General features: G+C 38.2%; 3 protein-coding genes across 3 annotated transcripts in view; all 3 read right to left on the bottom strand.

Annotated features, from left to right (window-relative positions):
* The window catches only part of LOC309510262 (ribonuclease inhibitor-like), a gene marked incomplete at its 5' end in the record, with an annotated part of 331,533 nt that overhangs the window by 204,489 nt on the left and 106,107 nt on the right, over window positions 1-20,937 (bottom strand). The gene's annotated exons all lie outside the window — the stretch shown is intronic.
* On the bottom strand, window positions 1,924-8,225 carry LOC309510244 (uncharacterized protein). Its single transcript, XM_082191264.1, has 4 exons — window positions 7,179-8,225; window positions 5,497-5,643; window positions 5,363-5,416; window positions 1,924-3,646 (listed from the first exon to the last, which is right to left on the bottom strand). The coding sequence occupies exons 1-4, from the start codon at window positions 8,044-8,046 to the stop codon at window positions 3,393-3,395; spliced, it is 1,323 nt and encodes a 440-aa protein (XP_082047390.1). The 5' UTR covers window positions 8,047-8,225; the 3' UTR covers window positions 1,924-3,392.
* LOC309510255 (uncharacterized protein) lies at window positions 8,141-18,959 on the bottom strand (the record flags this gene model as incomplete). Its single annotated transcript, XM_082191268.1, has 15 exons — window positions 18,731-18,959; window positions 18,345-18,554; window positions 16,407-16,537; window positions 16,151-16,313; window positions 15,832-16,024; window positions 13,030-13,104; window positions 12,720-12,809; window positions 11,855-11,929; window positions 11,543-11,632; window positions 10,674-10,748; window positions 10,364-10,453; window positions 9,528-9,633; window positions 9,356-9,426; window positions 8,253-9,267; window positions 8,141-8,178 (listed from the first exon to the last, which is right to left on the bottom strand). Exons 3-15 carry the CDS (start codon window positions 16,510-16,512, stop codon window positions 8,141-8,143), a joined length of 2,187 nt encoding a protein of 728 aa, XP_082047394.1. The 5' UTR covers window positions 16,513-16,537; window positions 18,345-18,554; window positions 18,731-18,959.

Below are 20,937 nucleotides of genomic sequence, written 5' to 3'. Positions count from 1 at the left end.
ATATCTAAATTACGTCATATGCTCTCAATGACAAATGCGGAAACAATTAGTTAATGCGTTCGTGACATCAAGGCTAGATTATTGTAATGCTCTACTGGGTGGTTGCCCTGCACGCTTAATAAACAAATTACAGCTGGTCCAAAACGCAGCAGCTCGAGTTCTTACCAGAACCAGGAAGTATGACCATATTAGCCCTGTTCTGTCAACACTGCATTGGCTCCCTATTAAACATCGTATACATTTTAAAATACTGCTGATTACTTACAAAGCACTAAATGGTTTAGCTCCGCAGTACTTGAGCGAGCTCTTAACGCATTATAGTCCTTCACGTCTATTGCGATCTCAAAATTCCGGCCAGTTACAGGGTGTCTAAAGCATACATGCCAACCCTCCCGATTTTTCCGGGAGACTCCCGAATTTCAAAGCCCCTCCCGAAAATCTCCCGGACCGACCTTTCTCCCGAATTTCTCCCGATTTCCACCTGGACAACAATATTGCTACAACATCCGTTAAAATTAAGTTAATTCGGCCAGCGCTCATACTGTGTTTACATCCTGTTTTCGGTTGAAGTCCAAAGTAGTCGATTGTCGAGTTCACGCGCGTGATCATAGGTAACTAAACATATGCGCGTGAATTCGACAATCACCTACTTTGGACTTCAACCGAAAACAGGATGTAAACACAGGTATGAGCGCTGGCCGAATTAACTTTATTCATATCTTTCACATCTACTGCAGTCAGATTCACCCATGTTAACTCTAAAGGAATCACTCACATGACCTGTGCACTTGTAATGTAAACTTGCACTTGTAAAAGCAGGTTTAAAATATGGCCCATTGAAGTCAACAGGGTGCACATTTTAAAAAGAGGATAAGACGGTGTAGGCAACACCGATTTTTGTCATTGTTCTCTGTATTGACAGCACTCCAAATTTACAACAAAATGAGCTCAATGTTAAAATTGACCGGAGTTAAAATTGATACTTTTTAAGGCCTTTTATTAGGAACATTTTATTTAAGACTTTAAGGACCCGCGGCCACCCTGAATAACCAAAATACAATAAAATATATCCAATAACATATATATTTTAAAGTTAAATAACCAAAATACTATGTTTGATAGTTAGGCTATACTTATAATTTTGTTTCTATTACATGCAGTTCTAACTTGAGCTCTTAGCTCTCCGATTAGAATATTGGCTTCTTACTGACCCTTTAAAGGGATACTCCACCGAAAAATGAAAATTCTGTCATCATATACTCACCCTCATGTTGTTTCAAACCTGTATGAATTTCTTTATTTTGCTGAACAGAAAGGAAGATATCTAGAAGAATGTCAGTAACCAGACAGTTTTAGATACCATTGACTTCCATAGTATATATTTTTCCAACTATGGAAGTCAATGGTATCTAAAACTGTCTGGTTACTCACATTCTTCTAGATATCTTCCTTTCTGTTCAGCAAAAGAAAGAAATTCATACAGGTTTGAAACAACATGAGGGTGAGTATATGATGACAGAATTTTCATTTTTCGGTGGAGTATCCCTTTAAGAAACACAGAACTCACTCTTGCACTCACACTTACAATCTCTCACACACACACACACACACACACACACACACTCAGATATGTGGTTTATGAGGACTCTCCATAGGCGTAATGGTTTTTCTAATGTACAAACTGTATAATCTATCCCCCTACACTAACCCTACCCCTAAACCTACCAATCACAGATTTAGTATGTTTTTTAAGCCGTTTGGTTTAGAAGGACACATATGTCCTCATAAACCATGTTTACGTTGTAATACCCATGTCATTATACACATTTGTGTCCTCATAAACCATATACAAGAACACACACGTCACACACACACACACACACACACACACACACACACACACACATACTGGTTTATGTGGATTAGCCAGACTTTTTCTCCAAACAGGCCCGGTGGTGGTTTAGATGGACTACCCTTTCCTGAGGTCCTAGAGCTATGGGAATTCGATTAAAACACTCCAAAAAATTTGAAAAAAATTCAGGACACTTTAGACTTCAGATACACCCTTCAGAGCGTGATACACACCACCCTAAAATTATTGTGGTTTATAGAGACAGTTCTCATTTTGAAGAATATGTGACTTATAAGGACCAAAACAAACATTATTGGGACTTTAAAGGGACAATGACGTCACTTAAATACTTGCTCATTAACATAAATGCTCATTAACATAAATACACATTAACCTGACACCACCAAGCATTAATGGGACTTGAATTATTATTTTATTGCACAACTCTAACATCACCAGTGTTAGTTGGTGACACTGACTAACAGCCAGATAACAGCCTGTAAGAGCTAAACAATAGATTGTCACACAACACAAGTGCCATGACAATGAGAATTGAGCAAAAAAGGTCAAATAAGTTATTCTTACCCAACTTCAAAAGACCCATGGTTGCTCATAACAAAAAGTAAAAAAAATAAAAGCTGTTTTACAGTTTGCTTTTGTGATGGCCTCTTTGAACATCATTACAAACTATCACAGGCAGACAACAACTTAAAACACAAGAGCCACACTTTTTAAAACATTAAAGGAACTTTGGACTTTAGCTTATTCCCCGTATCCCCCAGAGTTAGATAAGTCCATACATACCCTTCTCATCTCCGTGCGTGCCGTAACTCTGTCTGACGCACCCACCGCTAGCCTAGCTTAGCACAAAGACTGGAGGTAAATGGCTCCAGCTAGCATACTGCTCCCAATAAGTGACACAATAATGCCAACATTTTCCTATTTACATGTTGTGATTTGTATAGTCTCGGCGTGTACAAATAACAAGGTCACATGAGACACAGACATCTTCTAACCGTACACACACTGGGAACTATACTCTCAGAAGGCCTAAGCACTGCTACTTCTGCGGAGTGATTTGCTCGCAGCGCCTGAGAAGCCCCGTGGTGAGGGGCAGGGAGTTCGCTCAGAGGGTTGCGCTAATCACTCCAGCCAGCAGTGCTTCGCCTTCTATATAGTAAATTCTATGAGAATATAGTTCCCTGTATGTATACGGTTAGAAGATGGCTGTATCTCATGTGGCCTTGTTATTTGTACACGCCGAGACTATACAAATCACAACATGTAAATAGGAAAATGTTGGCATTATTGTGTCACTTATTGGGAGCAGTATGCTAGCTGGAGCCATTTACCTCCAGTCTTTGTGCTAAGCTAGGCTAGCGGTGGGTGCGTCAGACAGAGTTACGGCACGCACGGAGATGAGAAGGGTATGTATGGACTTATCTAACTCTGGGGGATACGGGGAATAAGCTAAAGTCCCAAAAAGTCGGCGTGTTCCTTTAACACAAACATAGAAACACCACCACAATTGTCAGAGTATTTAAATCTTTTCTTTTTCTGACTGCCTCTTTGCAGCTATTCCTCTATTTCGAACAAAGTCCCTTATATTTTGCACTGTTCTTTGTGCCAACACGGGGTCTTCCACCAGTTTGCAGTGACTGCATTCAGTTTTGGTGGCCAGTTTTCCCCTGCTTATATGACCTTTGAAGTGTCGCATTACTGCGGCGACCTCAGCCTTAGACCACACTTTCTTTGCCACTCTTCTGGATCCATGTTCCTCATCAGCATAATTCTCTGGAAGATAAGCAAAAAAAAAATAAAAAAAAATAAATAAATAAATAAATAAATAAATATATATATATATATCAATCAAACAAAATGTGTTGTCCAGTTGAAGCCATCAAAACATGAGTTCAGTTAATGCCACAGTTGACAAAAAAATTGCAGTTTACTTTTCTTAATTCACTTTGGGTATCAGTTGGTGTCTCACTCGATGTGATTTCACCAACTTTACTAGCCCACATTAGAGTGTGGACAATATGGAGTGTATTTTTAGAATGTCTTTGCTGTTCATCTATTTATGTGGCCAAACCTTTTGATATTTGAATTAATTGCAGTAAGTAATACTACAATTAGTAACATGTCTTAAGTAATTTTGGCATTGTACTTCAACACACCGTATTTTAAATGAAACAAATACTATGGGGTTTAAGGTCTGATTCTCAGTTTAAATCTGATTTCATAAGGTTAGCTAAATAGTGATGGAACTTGGTCTGAAAGTTTAGTCTTGATATTGAAACCGTACATAACAATCAGCCTAATACTACTTTTAACCTCTTAATCTTCCAGATTTTGTGGCATGTTGTGACTCAGTCATTCAGACCAATTCATTTTTAGTCTTTTAACCAACTTGCTAAAAAGACAATTATTAATACGTACTCATGGGCAATCAAGAGAACATGTGAAGAGGAGGAGGTAACTTTACTTTTACCTCAAATTCAGGATACATTACCTGATAATAAAGTAAGTGTATATGCTCCCTTGCAGACAAGATGTTTTGTACAAATGCAGTACAGTTAAATTTAGGGCTATTTATTTATATCTCTTTCTTTAAGATTACTCTTGCATTTTGATAGTTGAAAACTTCAGAGACAGGAAACATCACAAATACGTGCATAATAATCCTTCTGTTAAAGGGATACTTCACCGTTTTTTCATATTAAACTTTCATAAAAACTGACTTTTTACACAGTCAAAGTGCTCCCAGTGCTATTCCGCCATACATTATAGTTATCCTTTTTACTCGCTTAGAAAAGCGCCACGTTTTATTTTGTGTCACCATACTTGGTCGTATAACTACTTGAGTAACTATTTAAGTAGGGAAAACATGGAGGTGTTTGGTCGCTTCTAACTTCATCTCTGTTTGGATCCTAATGAATGAACTGGGCTAAGCTAAGTGCTATCAAAGTGTCGCCGTGCGCCAGAGCGATTGAGTGCACGCACTGAGACGAGAGAGGTATGTAGCAACTCGTTTTAGTTAGGGGAATAACATGGTTAAATATGAAAAAACGGTGAAGTATCCCTTTAAGGGAGTTGGGCAAAGTAAGAATTTCATCGTAGGGTATAGACCTTATGTTGTCCCGCCTCTTCTCAGCGCTGCGCTCGTTGTCTTTTGACTTCCGGTCTGTATTTTCACCGCGATTTTGCGTTTATTAATGAACGGCTCGTTTTAAAATCTTCCCGGTCGACTGACATTTGTTTAGTCATCTGCTTTAAACATTACAATCCTCATGATAACGTTCGTTAACTTTACATTAAGTAAATCCACTTCAAAAGCTAATTACTCCTGGATAGCAGCGCCATAGAAATATACAGAGCGACCGCAAAAACGAAAGTTAAAAGACAATATACTAAAGATGGCGGCACCCTCGTTTCACTGGCGCATAAGGTCTATAAACAACTGTGTTTCTTCTGTGCATAGACAATAAACCTCTTGAATCTGAATCTTACCTTCAGAGGGAGGTACACTCTCACTCACTGTGGATGACACAAATGACACTGATCCTGTTGAAAACATAATTTAACAAGTTACTTTTGTAAAAAATACATTTTATCAGCAGTGACTATGAATTGAGTTAACATACCAAAGTCTCCCATGTCATGGTCTTGCTCTGTGGTTGTAGAGTCAATAGCCATAGGCTCCACAGTTCCAAACTCTGATGCGGTGAGATCTGTGTTGCTGTCATCAGATTCGCTCCCACTGTCTTCAGCATCACTTAACGCAATCTCATCTGGAAAATGGCATTAGTAAAACTCAGAGGTGTAAAGAGTACCTGAAAACCATACTGAGTAAAAAGACAGATACATTGCAGCATAAATGACTCTACTACAAGTTACAAGTTACCAATACGACTTGAGAAAGTGATTTTAACAGTACTTTAGTATTTTACTTATACTAAATTTAGGCCCAAAGATGCACTAGGTCCTTGACACCTGAGACATGCAGGTGAAAATAAGAAACAATTGATTTGTAAAATGAGAAGTCATGTTTATTTTCTAAAATCTAAATAAAACTGAACACCTCAATAGTGCAATAAATCAGGGTCGACACAACAGCCTCTTAAAGGGATTGTTCAACCAAAAATGAAAATTCTGTCTTCATGTAGTCAACCTCAAGTTGTTCCAAACCGGTATACATTTCTTTGTTCTGCAGTACACAAAGATAGATATTTTATATATTTTTGTAACCAAGCAGATCTTGCCAGCCATTGACTAGTACAGCAGAACAAAGACAAGTTTGGAACAACTTGAGGGTGAGTAAATGACAGAATATTCATTTTTGGGTGAACCATCTATTTAAGCGTCTACAAACTCTCATGTCTCAGTTAAGCTCAAGTGCACAAAAAGGCCCCACGTAAACCAATATCCTTCAAAAAGGCCTTGTCAATATGGTGGATAAATAAAATAATGTTAAGTAAAATTAAATAGTCAAAGTCTAGTTGTACTGGATGTGCTCATCACTGGCTGCAGTCATGACCTCATCTCTTAAATCAAACGTCTGCGATTTAGCACCTACTAATGCACTCGCATTCACGTAAAGTAGACTTGACAAGTTTGGGTGAGTAAGGGCAAAACGCACAAGATATAGTTCAGTCAATGCCACTTAGATGGAAATATCACTTCTTTATAGCAGAAATAAACTGCTGCAGAAAAAGTTAGGTGCCATGCAAAATGTAATTTGTAATTGCATTACTCCTCACAAATGTATTGGAGTAAAAAGTACATAAAAAATGTAGTCAAGTAGAGTAAAAGTAGCTAATATCTTTGATACTCAGTACAACTACAAAGTAGCCAAAAAGATACTCAAGTACAGTTACTAATTACATTTATTCAAATAGTTTACAGCTCTGGTAAAACTCTCATAAATAGCTGGACATAAAAAGACCTAGGGAAAAGATAGTACTTGGTTTTGTACTTGCCACTTTTTGCAAAGTAACTATTTTTACTTGAGTAGTTTTGAGCTATTATACCTGCGTTTATGTTTAATTTGGTCCATGAGCACATAAGATAAATGATTACACAATATGATATTAGGTTAATAATTAACGTAATTCGACTGCACCTCCTACACAAACATATTTTTGAATTACTGTCCAGCCATACTGTAGACTTAAGTTTATATTTCTGAATAGTAGTTCTCGACTCATATTTGGACATGAAAGGAAAAGGATGCTGACTACGCCAAGTCTAGATGTTTATAAATTAACATTCAAAGGAAAAAACAAAAACTCAGATAATATCTACAAGGGCTAATTTCTGTACAAACCTTCAATTTCAATCTCATCCAGTGACTTCCCCTGCATGCTGGAAAGGTTTCCTTTCTCCATTGACAAAAGGAGTTTGGAAATCTTAGCCAGTTGTGTTGTGGGAACTGGTAATCTGTAGAAGTCGCGGTGAACACGAATGTCGTGACCCAGGAAATCTGCAACCTGATCAAGTTCATTGTGTTTTAAATTAAGGACTTGTGAGAGTGTGGCAACATGTTTCCTGAGTTGTGTTGACCTAAGGTACTCAGGGTGCTTTGCTCCACACTGGCTTGCATGAACACGCAAACAGTCCTGTCCTCTGTAGTGGCTCATTGACGTTGGTCTTGCAAACAGGAAGACATTTGTGGCACAAACGCCACATTCAGTTCTTCTACTGGCAAGTAGTGACAAAGCATCCACCACACTTGGTGTGAGCAGAACGGCAACCTTTCTGCCCCTTTTCCCCATGATTTCAATTCGGCTGAAATAGTTACAAAGCTTCTGTTCAGTCTTCGACAACCCCAGTGCAACATCTTCATGGAGCTTTGTGTTGTCCCTTTCATGAAAACTTTTGAGGCGCATTTTCGAAACTTCCCCAGCACGCCTTCGATTGAAGACAATGATTTGTGCAAGTGTGAGTTTTGCAAGCTGAGCATAGTTCTGAGTGGTGGCCTCTTCCTTCAAGCTGCAGAAGGCACTTTCTGCAGATTTCTCTAGGTACTGATGAAGGATCTGAACATCTTCAGTGAAGGGCAATGTTGATGGTTTATTGTATTTGGCATCACTCAGTGTGTTCAGGGCACTGTGAGACACCAACTCAGACCACCTGGAGGTGTACAACTTCTTGAATATGTCAGTGTGCCTGATCAGTTCTTCATCTTCTGCCATGAGTGCCCTACAATGAATAATGTCCGCGATTTTCTTCAGTGTATGCCCCAGTTTCAGCGCAAGGCTTGGTTTCTGGTACGAGTGTTTTTGTTCATCAAAACCTGAAACTTTCTTTACTGCTTGCACAACTCTCTGGAAGTTAGCAGGTTTAACAGCGTCCTCTAGGTTATGTACTGAGAATTCTGTACGCAAGCATAACAACAAACGCCCCACTTCACGGAGCTTTTGTCGAATGTATTCATATTTTGTAGGGTCTTGTCCATGTTTGTTGTAGAGTGACTGGGCAAACTGAATAATAGAGAAGTCATTTCGCACAACTGAGGCCACCTCATCTTGTTTCATGACACTAAGGAGCTTCCACACTCCACTTGAGATCTGCTGACAGAATGTAGACTCCAGAGTTGCAGCCAAGCCCAGTACTTTGGTTCTCCCAGGTGTGTCACCCAAATCTTCGTTTTCTGGCTTAAAGGGGCATCTGCGGACATGTCTCCAAAGCTCCTTACGAATGTACATCCCTTGACAATACATACAGTGGATAAACTTTCCTGCCAGTGCTTTAGCTTTTGGCTTTCTCTTCACTTTCAGTGATCCTTTTCCATCTTGCAAAACTGCAATGTTATGTTTAAAATTTCCCTTATTCCTCATTTTTTCTAATAATATCTTGCGCTCTTTTGAGTCCTCAGGAAGGGAAAATGCTTGGACAATTTCAGTATGTGTCTTGTGTGTTTTCAAGTGGCGGGAAATTTTGCTTTGTGGCTTACCACAAACATAACAGTAATTTTTTTTACTCATAAACAGATGTGGTAATTCTTGTTCATGAGTCACAGCTTCATCCTCTAGCTTTTCCTTTGATGAGTCTTTGATAGAATTTGCTGAATTAGATGTGTCAGCAGCATTGGGAATCATCTTATTTTTAAGGGGTGGCCAACATTTTGATATACTGGGCACAACTGGGGTGCCTGTGTCTGACCCATAAGATGTTCCAACATCAGGTACTACTGGTTTTACTTGAATATGTGCAGCTCTTGCCTGACTTGACATTAAGGGTATGCTGGCATCTGAATCATATTCATCATCATATTCTGAATCCGAGTCAGGTATGTATTCCTTGTCAGACATGTCCTCAGCATCATCAGATGATTTTTGGTCCAATTCTGGATGTAGAATTTTGTCCTGATCTGACAGCAGATCATCATCAGAAGCCTCAGGAGACTGCTGCGCCTGAATTGGTGAGAAAGCAAAATTATTTTACATGGTGATTGAATCTTATAGACAGTTCAAGTTCAACACTCACTTAGTAGATACTCACCTGTGCTGTGCTGTTAAAGTCATCTCTTTTAATTTGCTTGAGGCAGGATTTATGCCAGACCCCTGAACAAACTGGAACACATTTGAGTAAAATAATGTTAACACTGCAGGTCTATTTAAGTGGTTAGAGCACAACACATATACACTCTATACTAATTCACTAAATATCTAACCTGTGCATCGATAGCCAAGCCACTTGAAGGAAGATACGGGTCCCACACAACTAACACACTTGTCCAAGGAGGATACTGTTGCACACACAAGGCGGTGTTTTTGACACTGTTGGCGAAAAATTTAATTGTAGTATTTATTTATGCCACATAGTTTGGACAGAAAGATATTTCATATTTACATGTCGATATCCAATCATTTTAAATCCAATACCAATGTGACATTTAATTTACCTCATACATATGATTACCCTTTTATTGCATTGTATTTTGTTATTTATAGCGTATCTTATTTATATGCAGCTTATTTAAAGCATATCCTATATGATTCATATTTTTTTTAATTGTAGATGGGGAATTTGTGGTTAGCCTCAGTGCCAGGAGCTGACTTCTTGTAGCCCAGTATAACTAATAGGGTGCCTATCCATTACATGTAACCAAACAACTTAGCATTCACATTAAACCAACATACAGATCCAATGCAGGCAGTCCAAGTGTTCTTAAAAACCCAAGTGATGCCTATGGGGACGGGACCCTGTAAACTGTATGGACCTCCCAAGTCATGTTTGGGTGGGGTTCAGTGTTTGATACACATACACTCAGATATTATACTGACTGAAGCTTGAAAAGGCACGTTTAGACAAATGTCCTTCCATTCCATTGTCCACATAAAGCATGTTCTACTCAGGCGACTGTCCACATAAAGCATGTTCTACTCAGGCGACCACACACACACACACACACACACACACACACACACATATATATCGAAATAGGTTGGTAGATTTAACATTTTGCCACAAATAACTTCACTAAGTTGTACATTAGATTTAATTTACCTCTCCAACCTTGGTGAGTGGGCTGAGCTCTGGACTAGTCTGATTCGGGTGGCTGACGGCTGTATGGCTGCACTTGCTCTCATTGGTCAGCTGTAGAAGATGAAACAGAGACAAAGGACAATAAAGAGAAAGTCCAGGGAGCATGATACTAGAGAGGACATTTGACATCTGAATAAAAAAATAAAATAAACCATTCTAGTGTTGACAGAAAGACAGAGGAAAACCTTGATTAAAACTCACTGACAACTTTTCTGATATTAACAATCAAGAGCAAGATATTAATAAAAATCTATCTTTTGTGAGGACATACCTCTTCAGTATCATCAGTTGTGGATGGGGGATTTGTGGTACCACACATCTTTGGAGCCATTTCATCATCAAGGCCCTGTAAAAAGGAATAAACAACAAAAAAAGATAAATTATAATAAATATCTTGAAGACAAGATGTTCCCTGTGTAGCATTCAGTGAAAAGATATCATGGCTGTATTTCGGTGAGTGTTTTGTGGAAAACATGTAGTCTCTGAAACGGTTCTTTAGTCACTGAACAGGCCACATGACTACAGTCTGTAGACTATGAAAACTACACTGATGAATACAGCATTTGATTACTTTGTTGTTTATCTATTGTCAGCCCACTTCCTAGAATGATTGGACTTCTAGAATAATTGACTAAGCTTTTACATGGACTGAGGGGTTAGTCCTTTTATAGTTCTTAGATTTGCTATGATTCTTTTAAAATTACATCTTGTCATGAATTTTTGTCAGTGCTGTTGAATGGGTGCCTTTCCATTACATGTAACCAAACAACTTAGCATTCACATTAAACCAACATACAGATCCAATGCAGGCAGTCCAAGTGTTCTTAAAAACCAAAGTGATGCCTCTGGGGACGGGACCCTCTAAACTGTATGGACCTCCCAAGTCATGTTTGGGTGGGGTTCAGGGTTTGATACACATACACTCAGATATTATACTGACTGAAGCTTGAAAAGGCACGTTTAGACAATGTCCTTCCATTCCATTGTCCACATAAAGCATGTTCTACTCAGGCGCCTGTCCACATAAAGCATGTTCTACTCAGGCGACCACACACACACACACACACATTGAAATAGGTTGGTAGATTTAACATTTTGCCACAAATAACTTCACTAAGTTGTACATGAGATTTAATTTACCTCTCCAACCTTGGTGAGTGGGCTGAGCTCTGGCCTAGTCTGATTCGGGTGGCTGACGGCTGTATGGCTGCACTTGCTCTCATTGGTCAGCTGTAGAAGATGAAACAGAGACAGACAAAGGACAATAAAGAGAAAGTCCAGGGAGCGTGATACTAGAGAGGACATTTGATATCTGAATAAAAAAAAAAAAATCATTCTACTGTTGATAGAAAGACGGAGGAAAACCTTGCTTTAAAACTCACTGACAACTTTTCTGATATTAACAATCAAGAGCAAGATATTAATAAAAATCTATCTTTTGTGAGGACATACCTCTTCAGTATCATCAGTTGTGGATGGGGGATTTGTGGTACAACACATCTTTGGAGCCATTTCGTCATCAAGGCCCTGTAAAAAGAAAAAAAAAAAGAAATTATATTAAATATCTTGAAGACAAGATGTTCCCTGTGTAGCATTCAGTGAAAAGATATCATGGCTGTATTTCAGTGAGTGTTTTGTGGAAAACATGTAGTCTCTGAAACGGTTCTTTAGTCACTGAACAGGCCACATGACTACAGTCTGTAGACTATGAAAACTACACTGATGAATACAGCATTTGATTACTTTGTTGTTTATCTATTGTCAGCCCACTTCCTAGAATGATTGGACTTCTAGAATAATTGACTAAGCTTTTACATGGACTGAGGGGTTAGTCCTTTTATAGTTCTTAGATTTGCTATGATTCTTTTTAAATGACATCTTGTCATGAATTTTCGTCAGTGCTGTTGAATGGGTGCCTTTCCATTACATGTAACCAAACAACTTAGCATTCACATTAAACCAACATACAGATCCAATGCAGGCAGTCCAAGTGTTCTTAAAAACCAAAGTGATGCCTCTGGGGACAGGACCCTGTAAACTGTATGGACCTCCCAAGTCATGTTTGGGTGGGGTTCAGGGTTTGATACACATACACTCAGATATTATACTGACTGAAGCTTGAAAAGGCACGTTTAGACAAATGTCCTTCCATTCCATTGTCCACATAAAGCATGTTCTACTCAGGCGACTGTCCACATAAAGCATGTTCTACTCAGGCGACCACACACACACACACACACATATATTGAAATAGGTTGGTAGATTTAACATTTTGCCACAAATAACTTCACTAAGTTGTACATGAGATTTAATTTACCTCTCCAACCTTGGTGAGTGGGCTGAGCTCTGGACTAGTCTGATTCGGGTGGCTGACGGCTGTATGGCTGCACTTGCTCTCAGTGGTCAGCTGTAGAAGATGAAACAGAGACAGACAAAGGACAATAAAGAGAAAGTCCAGGGAGCGTGATACTAGAGAGGACATTTGATATCTAAAAAAAATAAAAAAATCATTCTACTGTTGACAGAAAGACAGAGGAAAACCTTGCTTTAAAACTCACTGACAACTTTTCTGATATTAACAATCAGAGCAAGATATTAATAAAAATCTATCTTTTGTGAGGACATACCTCTTCAGTATCATCAGTTGTGGATGGGGGATTTGTGGTACCACACATCTTAGGAGCCATTTCGTCATCAAGGCCCTGTAAAAAAATAAAAAATATATTGTAGACCGTGGACTATGAAATCTACACTCTGATGAACACATTTGCGTTCACCGCGACTTCTACAGATTACCAGTTCCCACAACACAACTGGCTAAGATTTCCAAACTCCTTTTGTCAATGGAGAAAGGAAACCTTTCCAGCATGCAGGGGAAGTCACTGGATGAGATTGAAATTGAATGTTTGTACAGAAATTAGCCCTTGTAGATATTATCTGAGTTTTTGTTTTTTCCTTTGAATGTTTGAATGCAGCTTATCTAAAGCATATCCTATATGAAGATATACCTTCTTCATATTTTTAAATTGTAGATGGAGAATTTGTGGTTAGCCTCAGTGCCAGGAGCTGACTTCTTGTAGCCCAGTATAACTAATAGGGTGCCTATCCATTACATGTAACCAAACAACTTAGCATTCACATTAAACCAACATACAGATCCAATGCAGGCAGTCCAAGTGTTCTTAAAAACCCAAGTGATGCCTCTGGGGACGGGACCCTGTAAACTGTATGGACCTCCCAAGTCATGTTTGGGTGGGGTTCAGTGTTTGATACACATACACTCAGATATTATACTGACTGAAGCTTGAAAAAGCATGTTTAGACAATGTCCTTCCATTCCATTGTCCACATAAAGCATGTTCTACTCAGGCGACTGTCCACATAAAGCATGTTCTACTCAGGCGACTACACACACACACACACATACACTCAGATATTATACTGACTGTCCTTCCATTCCATTGTCCACATAAAGCATGTTCTACTCAGGCAACTGTCCACATAAAGCATGTTCTACTCAGGCGACCACACACACACACACACATATATATATCGAAATAGGTTGGTAGATTTAACATTTTGCCACAAATAAGTTGTACATTAGATTTAATTTACCTCTCCAACCTTGGTGAGTGGGCTGAGCTCTGGACTAGTCTGATTCGGGTGGCTGACGGCTGTATGGCTGCACTTGCTCTCATTGGTCAGCTGTAGAAGATGAAACAGAGACAGACAAAGGACAATAAAGAGAAAGTCCAGGGAGCGTGATACTAGAGAGGACATTTGACATCTGAATTAAAAAATAAACCATTCTACTGTTGACAGAAAGACGGAGGAAAACCTTGATTAAAACTCACTGACAACTTTTCTGATATTAACAATCAAGAGCAAGATATTAATAAAAATCTATCTTTTGTGAGGACATACCTCTTCAGTATCATCAGTTGTGGATGGGGGATTTGTGGTACCACACATCTTAGGAGCCATTTCATCATCAAGGCCCTGTAAAAAGAAGAAAAAAAAGAAATTATATTAAATATCTTGAAGACAAGATGTTCCCTGTGTAGCATTCAGTGAAAAGATATCATGGCTGTATTTCAGTGAGTGTTTTGTGGAAAACATGTAGTCTCTGAAACGGTTCTTTAGTCACTGAACAGGCCACATGACTACAGTCTGTAGACTATGAAAACTACACTGATGAATACAGCATTTGATTACTTTGTTGTTTATCTATTGTCAGCCCACTTCCTAGAATGATTGGACTTCTAGAATAATTGACTAAGCTTTTACATGGACTGAGGGGTTAGTCCTTTTATAGTTCTTAGATTTGCTATGATTCTTTTTAAATGACATCTTGTCATGAATTTTCGTCAGTGCTGTTGAATGGGTGCCTTTCCATTACATGTAACCAAACAACTTAGCATTCACATTAAACCAACATACAGATCCAATGCAGGCAGTCCAAGTGTTCTTAAAAACCCAAGTGATGCCTCTGGGGACAGGACCCTGTAAACTGTATGGACCTCCCAAGTCATGTTTGGGTGGGGTTCAGTGTTTGATACACATACACTCAGATATTATACTGACTGAAGCTTGAAAAGGCACGTTTAGACAATGTCCTTCCATTCCATTGTCCACATAAAGCATGTTCTACTCAGGCGACCACACACACACACACACACATATTGAAATAGGTTGGTAGATTTAACATTTTGCCACAAATAAGTTGTACATGAGATTTAATTTACCTCTCCAACCTTGGTGAGTGGGCTGAGCTCTGGCCTAGTCTGATTCGGGTGGCTGACGGCTGTATGGCTGCACTTGCTCTCGTTGGTCAGCTGTAGAAGATGAAACAGAGACAAAAGACAATAAAGAGAAAGTCCTGGGAACGTGATACTAGAGAGGACATTTGACATCTGAATAAAAAAATAAAATAAACCATTCTAGTGTTGACAGAAAGACAGAAGAAAACCTTGATTAAAACTCACTGACAACTTTTCTGATATTAACAATCAATAGCAAGATATTAATAAAAATCTATCTTTTGTGAGGACATACCTCTTCAGTATCATCAGTTGTGGATGGGGGATTTGTGGTACAACACATCTTTGGAGCCATTTTGTCATCAAGGCCCTGTAAAAAGAAAAATATATATATATATATATTGTAGACCGTGGACTTTGAAAACTACACTCTGATGAACACAGCATTTGATGACTTCATTGTTTTTGTTCTACCAGTCTGTAATGGTCAGTATCATCTATGGTCTGCTGGTTAGGTGGTGCTAACAAACTGCTAACAAAAGCTATAAAAATCATGTTCCACCTGAAGCTAGATGGAAAATGTACAGTATTTTGGTATGTGAAATGTTCTATGGTTAAAGTATTTCTTTTATGAGAACTATCAATTTCACAAAGTCAAATTTTGCCCACCTTGCATCTCCATGGCCAGTCTGAGTCACCATAGTTATAGGTGATCTCCTCTCCTGGACTTATGTCTCGAACTGCAAACAAACAGAGATGGGGCTTCCCTTGCACAGTGAGGTACTTAATCTTGGCATTAGGATTAATATGGTCATCATTCACGAGTCTGCCTAGTGACGAATTCTCTGTTGCTGCATCAACACTACAAAAACACAAGTAACATTTTCAAAACAATCAGTTTTTATACTAATGCAATGTAAATTAACCTGACGTGAGAAAAGAGAAAAAGAGTCATAATTCTGATTAGATTAACCAGTGACATACGTACCACCACAGTTTTCCATTAAAATGGAACTCGAACATAAACACTTTAAGGAGGTCATGGTAAATTCTCTGTCTCCTCTCACATTCTTGCTTGCTTATTAGATCACCTCTGTATTCCAATAGAAAGTCTCCTTTTTCAAATGGAACAGAGGCGAAGATGCCGCGGCCTAATTCATCAAAGACAAAACAACAAATAAGTGGCAAAAAATTATATGTATTAAAGTCGAATCATGATTAAACAATCAGAAGATTCAACTTACCCTTTTCAGCATTGATGTACTTGATGTCAAGTCCCACTTTGTCACTTTCAGCAGTAACATAAAATCTTGCATCATCCTTTGGATTAATGCGTCTACGCCGCTTCATGTTTACTCTTTACAGGTGTCACAGCCTAAATTATGAAAAGTTATTGTCAGGATTACAATGTTCACTGGGACAAGCATGATCAGAAAACAAAAGTCTGGGTAAATTAGTAATGTACATAGTTATGTATCTGGCCAGAAGCCAAATTATGTGCTCATAACTGGAACATGCATATTTGATTGATTCTTTTAAGAATACATTGAAAAGTGTAATAGCATATTTTGCACAAAGTAACAGGCTGGTGGGAGTCTGCTGGACCACATTCAGACTAAATTTCATCGTTCCTCCAACTGGTTTTGTTTTCTGATTGTAGAAGGTCACTGACCACATAAGATAATTCCTCTAATCAAAAACCAAATCGAGCGAATCTCTAGTAGGCTTCATAGACCATTTTGCTCAGTGTTATCATCCAAAAATAATAGACAGGTAGCAAGAAAAAAAAAGTTTTAACTAAGAGCAGCTGTGTTTAGTTTTCCAGGATAAAATCTTAAATTGATAGCCTACATATTCTGTCAGATTCTCTTCTCTTTATATCATACTCTCTACATTTTCTCTTTCTTCATGTGACAGTAATGGGACTCAGTGTGTTTTTGGGTTCAAAGTCCTTTTAAATTTGGTTTATTTTGTCAATATGAATTACAGATTATTATGACATTAAAAAGAACCAGGACATGAAATGTTATCACTGTGATGCTTTCGGCATAAGAACTGTTTTAGAATTATTCAAATAATTAACATGCAACTAAACTGACTTGGTCAAAAGTAAGTAAAACTACAAGAGAAAAGGCAGTCTCATCCCCTCTACAAGTTTACTGGAAAGTAGTCTAAACCCAGACATTGCAGGAGGCTCAGTAAGCATACTGGTTGCTATAGAAACTATGGTGCTTATACTACTGCCTCTGTCCTCCTCAGCTAACTAAATGAACAGTGTAAAGAGCTATATTAACAGTAAACACTGTTTTTAAGTTTTTTTTTTTTTTTTTTTTAATAACACTCTACACACTGCACAAGATACCTGTCAGGTCTGTTGCCCCTCATGTTTTGTATATTGATCATTGTGGTTGGTTACTATGGTACCAATTAATTTATCTTACAGGTTTAGTACACTAACAGAATATCATAAACACATTACATTTATTTAATGGCCTAAAAGTACTCATATTAATGATATCACAGCCTTCCTGTGTCACTGCAACTTCATAAAAATACAATAATGTTGGGCTACTAAGAAAATATTTAATTCTATAAAACAAACACAATGTCTGTAGTAAAGGTCCAGACTTTAGCAATTACAAAAGCTACACGTGGATACAGACAGGCAGTTACATAAGCTTGTTAATCAACTTATTAAGTTACTTACAGACCAGGAAAACCAAAGATGATATCAATACATCCTCTTAGTTCTTTTATTGTTTCAATTCCAAAAAAAACAGAGTTGTCAACTAGCTGCTTTCTAGTCCTCCTCTCCTCTCCTCTCTGCAGGCATCCACTTCACGTGCTAAACGAGGCTTTAACTAGCTACGCCCTGCTCGTTAAGCCATGCGATAGCCACAGCTCAACTTAACCTAGCTAGCTTTCATTTTAAAAACAAAACTAACAAATTTGACCTGCTGGCAATGTTACTAATGTCCTCATCTCTACCTGCTGTCCTCCACCTCTTTAGCCTGAGGCTTAATGAGCAGGACATGTTGATAGCCACTCAAGCTAGCTCAGCTAACATTGTGGTAAATATATAGCATTTTACAGTAATTGTAACTTACAAGTTACCATTTCTTGCAAATAGGAAACACTACTTAATGCAAAAATGCAACTATATTTATAAATATAATTATTACCTGTATGTATTTAATCCAGTGAATCCAATGACGTCGAGCTGACACTTCCAAGGTGTGGTCCATTAGGCATTTAATTAGCGACTGCTCGAGGCCATGCTTCTGGGCGGAGCTTCCCGTTGACTTCCGTTTGTTACCGCCCACGTGCGCAAACCAGCCAATCACAAGACGGCCCGCCAAAATGCCCCGTGTGTATCAGAAATGTGTATGAAACTGCAATATAAAACCCAGCTGTGGGGTCGCTGTTCTATACACTGGGATACACTCAAAATCAGGTCAAGTGGTAAATAAGGACTTTCAAAGAAAAAGAGAATTTATGTTGTTCAGACACTAACAAATGCAGTTACACTCTTTGATTTATGAGGACCTTGGCATAGTCCCCATATTACCCTTAGGTCCGGGGAGCCCAGGTGAAATGTCCGGCGTGTTGTCCGTGTAAACCACATATCCCAACACACACACACACACACACACACACACACACACACACACACACACACACACACACACACACACACACACACACACACACACTAACAATATGCTCTGACAGGAGGAGGACAGAGTAAAGGTACACAGGATCTACAATTTCCACACTTTTATTAGCCCCGGGTCTAGCCGGACAGCCTGTGTGGGTGGGGGTGTGGTGTGGTCATTGAAAATGTGTTCAGATATATATTCTTCACAGAAAATGCGCCAAGGCCAATGAGTCTGAGTTTGAAAAAATAATTAATCGTATAATTTTTCTCTTGATAAAAAATGAAACCGGGTCCTACAGACCCGAACACCACAAGGGTTAAAAACGACACTAACGAGACGCTTAACAACACAGCGTACAAAACAAACATTTTATATAGATATCATATTCTAATTAAATGAATACTTACAATCACAGAAATAATGTCCTTGGCGATAGTCAATTTGCTGCCGCCGCAACTGCTGCTCGTGTCCGAAAGCTGAATCATACGTGTAACAGCTGTTCTAAATAAGCTACATCTGATTGGTTAATAATAATCCTATTTCAGTATCTTGCCGCACTATTGGCTCGACTGATATAGTAGGCAACCGCGTTTGCCTGCATATTTACGGGTCGTGCAATATAATTTCGGGGGAACATGTGCAATAAATGGGAGTGGCAACACTTTTCATATCGTTGAGAATAAAACAACCGTCCCAACTTTACAAATCCAGGTTCTCCCTCCATGGGGATCATCCATTTCGAAAAGTAAAGCAGATACGGAACCTCGGCCCACGCGAGATGCAATGCGATTGGTTGCTGGACCAGCCAATGGAATTAATATGTGTAATATTAATATTTAAAATTGCCTAGTCATTAGATTTGTGAATTCTTTTTCTGAAAAACAAAATTATATCATTAATCTTTTAATTATTTTGGCGAAGTTTTATATCCATAAGACAAAAATAACTCAAAAGAAACCCTCCTATATTACCTTTTATAACACTGATCTCACAATATACTTAGAATATCTTTTAAACATGAGATCACAAAACAAAAAGCTTAAAAAAACAATACAAATTTTAAAGCTTTTCAAATACATATAACTGCCCTGATATTATAAACTTTAATTTCTGTATTTATTATTTATTTTATTATTATTATGTACATTTATACTTTAGTTGTTGTTGTTATTCTTTGGTTTATACATTTTGAATTGTATTTACATGTATTCATTTTGTTTTTTGTTGCATTGTAGGCTACTTGAAATGTTTGTAATTTAACTAAATAAATAAAAAGCACAATATGTTATGTATACCATACGTAATAAGATATATTTCTAAAATCAATACTTTCAATATTATAATATTATATATTATATGACGTTACTGTCACAAAAATAGCTTTAATGGTTCTGGTTTTTTTTTGTTAAGCAAGTCTGGAGGCTAATGAAATGAAACAGTAACGTTATTTCTGAGGAGATTTGTATTGAATTGTATTGTCTTGTATTTTGTACTGATTTTCTTGCAGGTTGGCGATGGCTCGTAATCGCATGATGGGTGGAAGAGGAAGTGAGTGCTTTAATTTTTACTTAATTTTGTATGGTGTGTTGTACAATGACTGACTGATCCCATTTGATCCCATTTATTTGATTCATTGCATGTGAAATAAACTTGAATTGAATTTGAGTAACTTAACTGAAGTAAAAATCTGTAGGCCTAATTGACCACAGACATTGATTATTGATTATGATTAAACTAACGTTATGTGATATGTGAAATATTCCATCCTTAGAGCACTCCAGATCCAGGAGAGCTGCTTTCTGTCAGACGGCTGGTCGGGAGGTTGGAGGCCCGATTCTGATGACCGTGATCAGGATCCGCTGCCCAGAGATGGACAAAGTAAGTTACACAATTTCCTTACTTGAGTGAAAGTAAGTTACAGATACTTCTTCTGGATGTGTAATAAATCGGTCAGCAATGCATCAGCCCGCCCCTTTTTCCTAATATGGTGTCTGTGTATATCAAATCTAAATTTTTGCTGTGTATGTTCAAGCAACTCACTCGTCTCGCACGTTGAGCTGGCAATGTTTTACAGATGGTCTTGAAGTGGTAAGTGGGCAAAGCAACAAATCGGCAT

The sequence above is a fragment of the Leuciscus leuciscus genome (genome assembly GCF_965113295.1).
Source record: "Leuciscus leuciscus genome assembly, contig: SUPER_11_unloc_6, whole genome shotgun sequence".
In the NCBI taxonomy this organism is placed as follows: Eukaryota; Metazoa; Chordata; class Actinopteri; order Cypriniformes; family Leuciscidae; genus Leuciscus; species Leuciscus leuciscus.
Note: the sequence above shows the minus strand (reverse complement) of the source record. Positions and strands in the feature narration are given on the sequence as shown.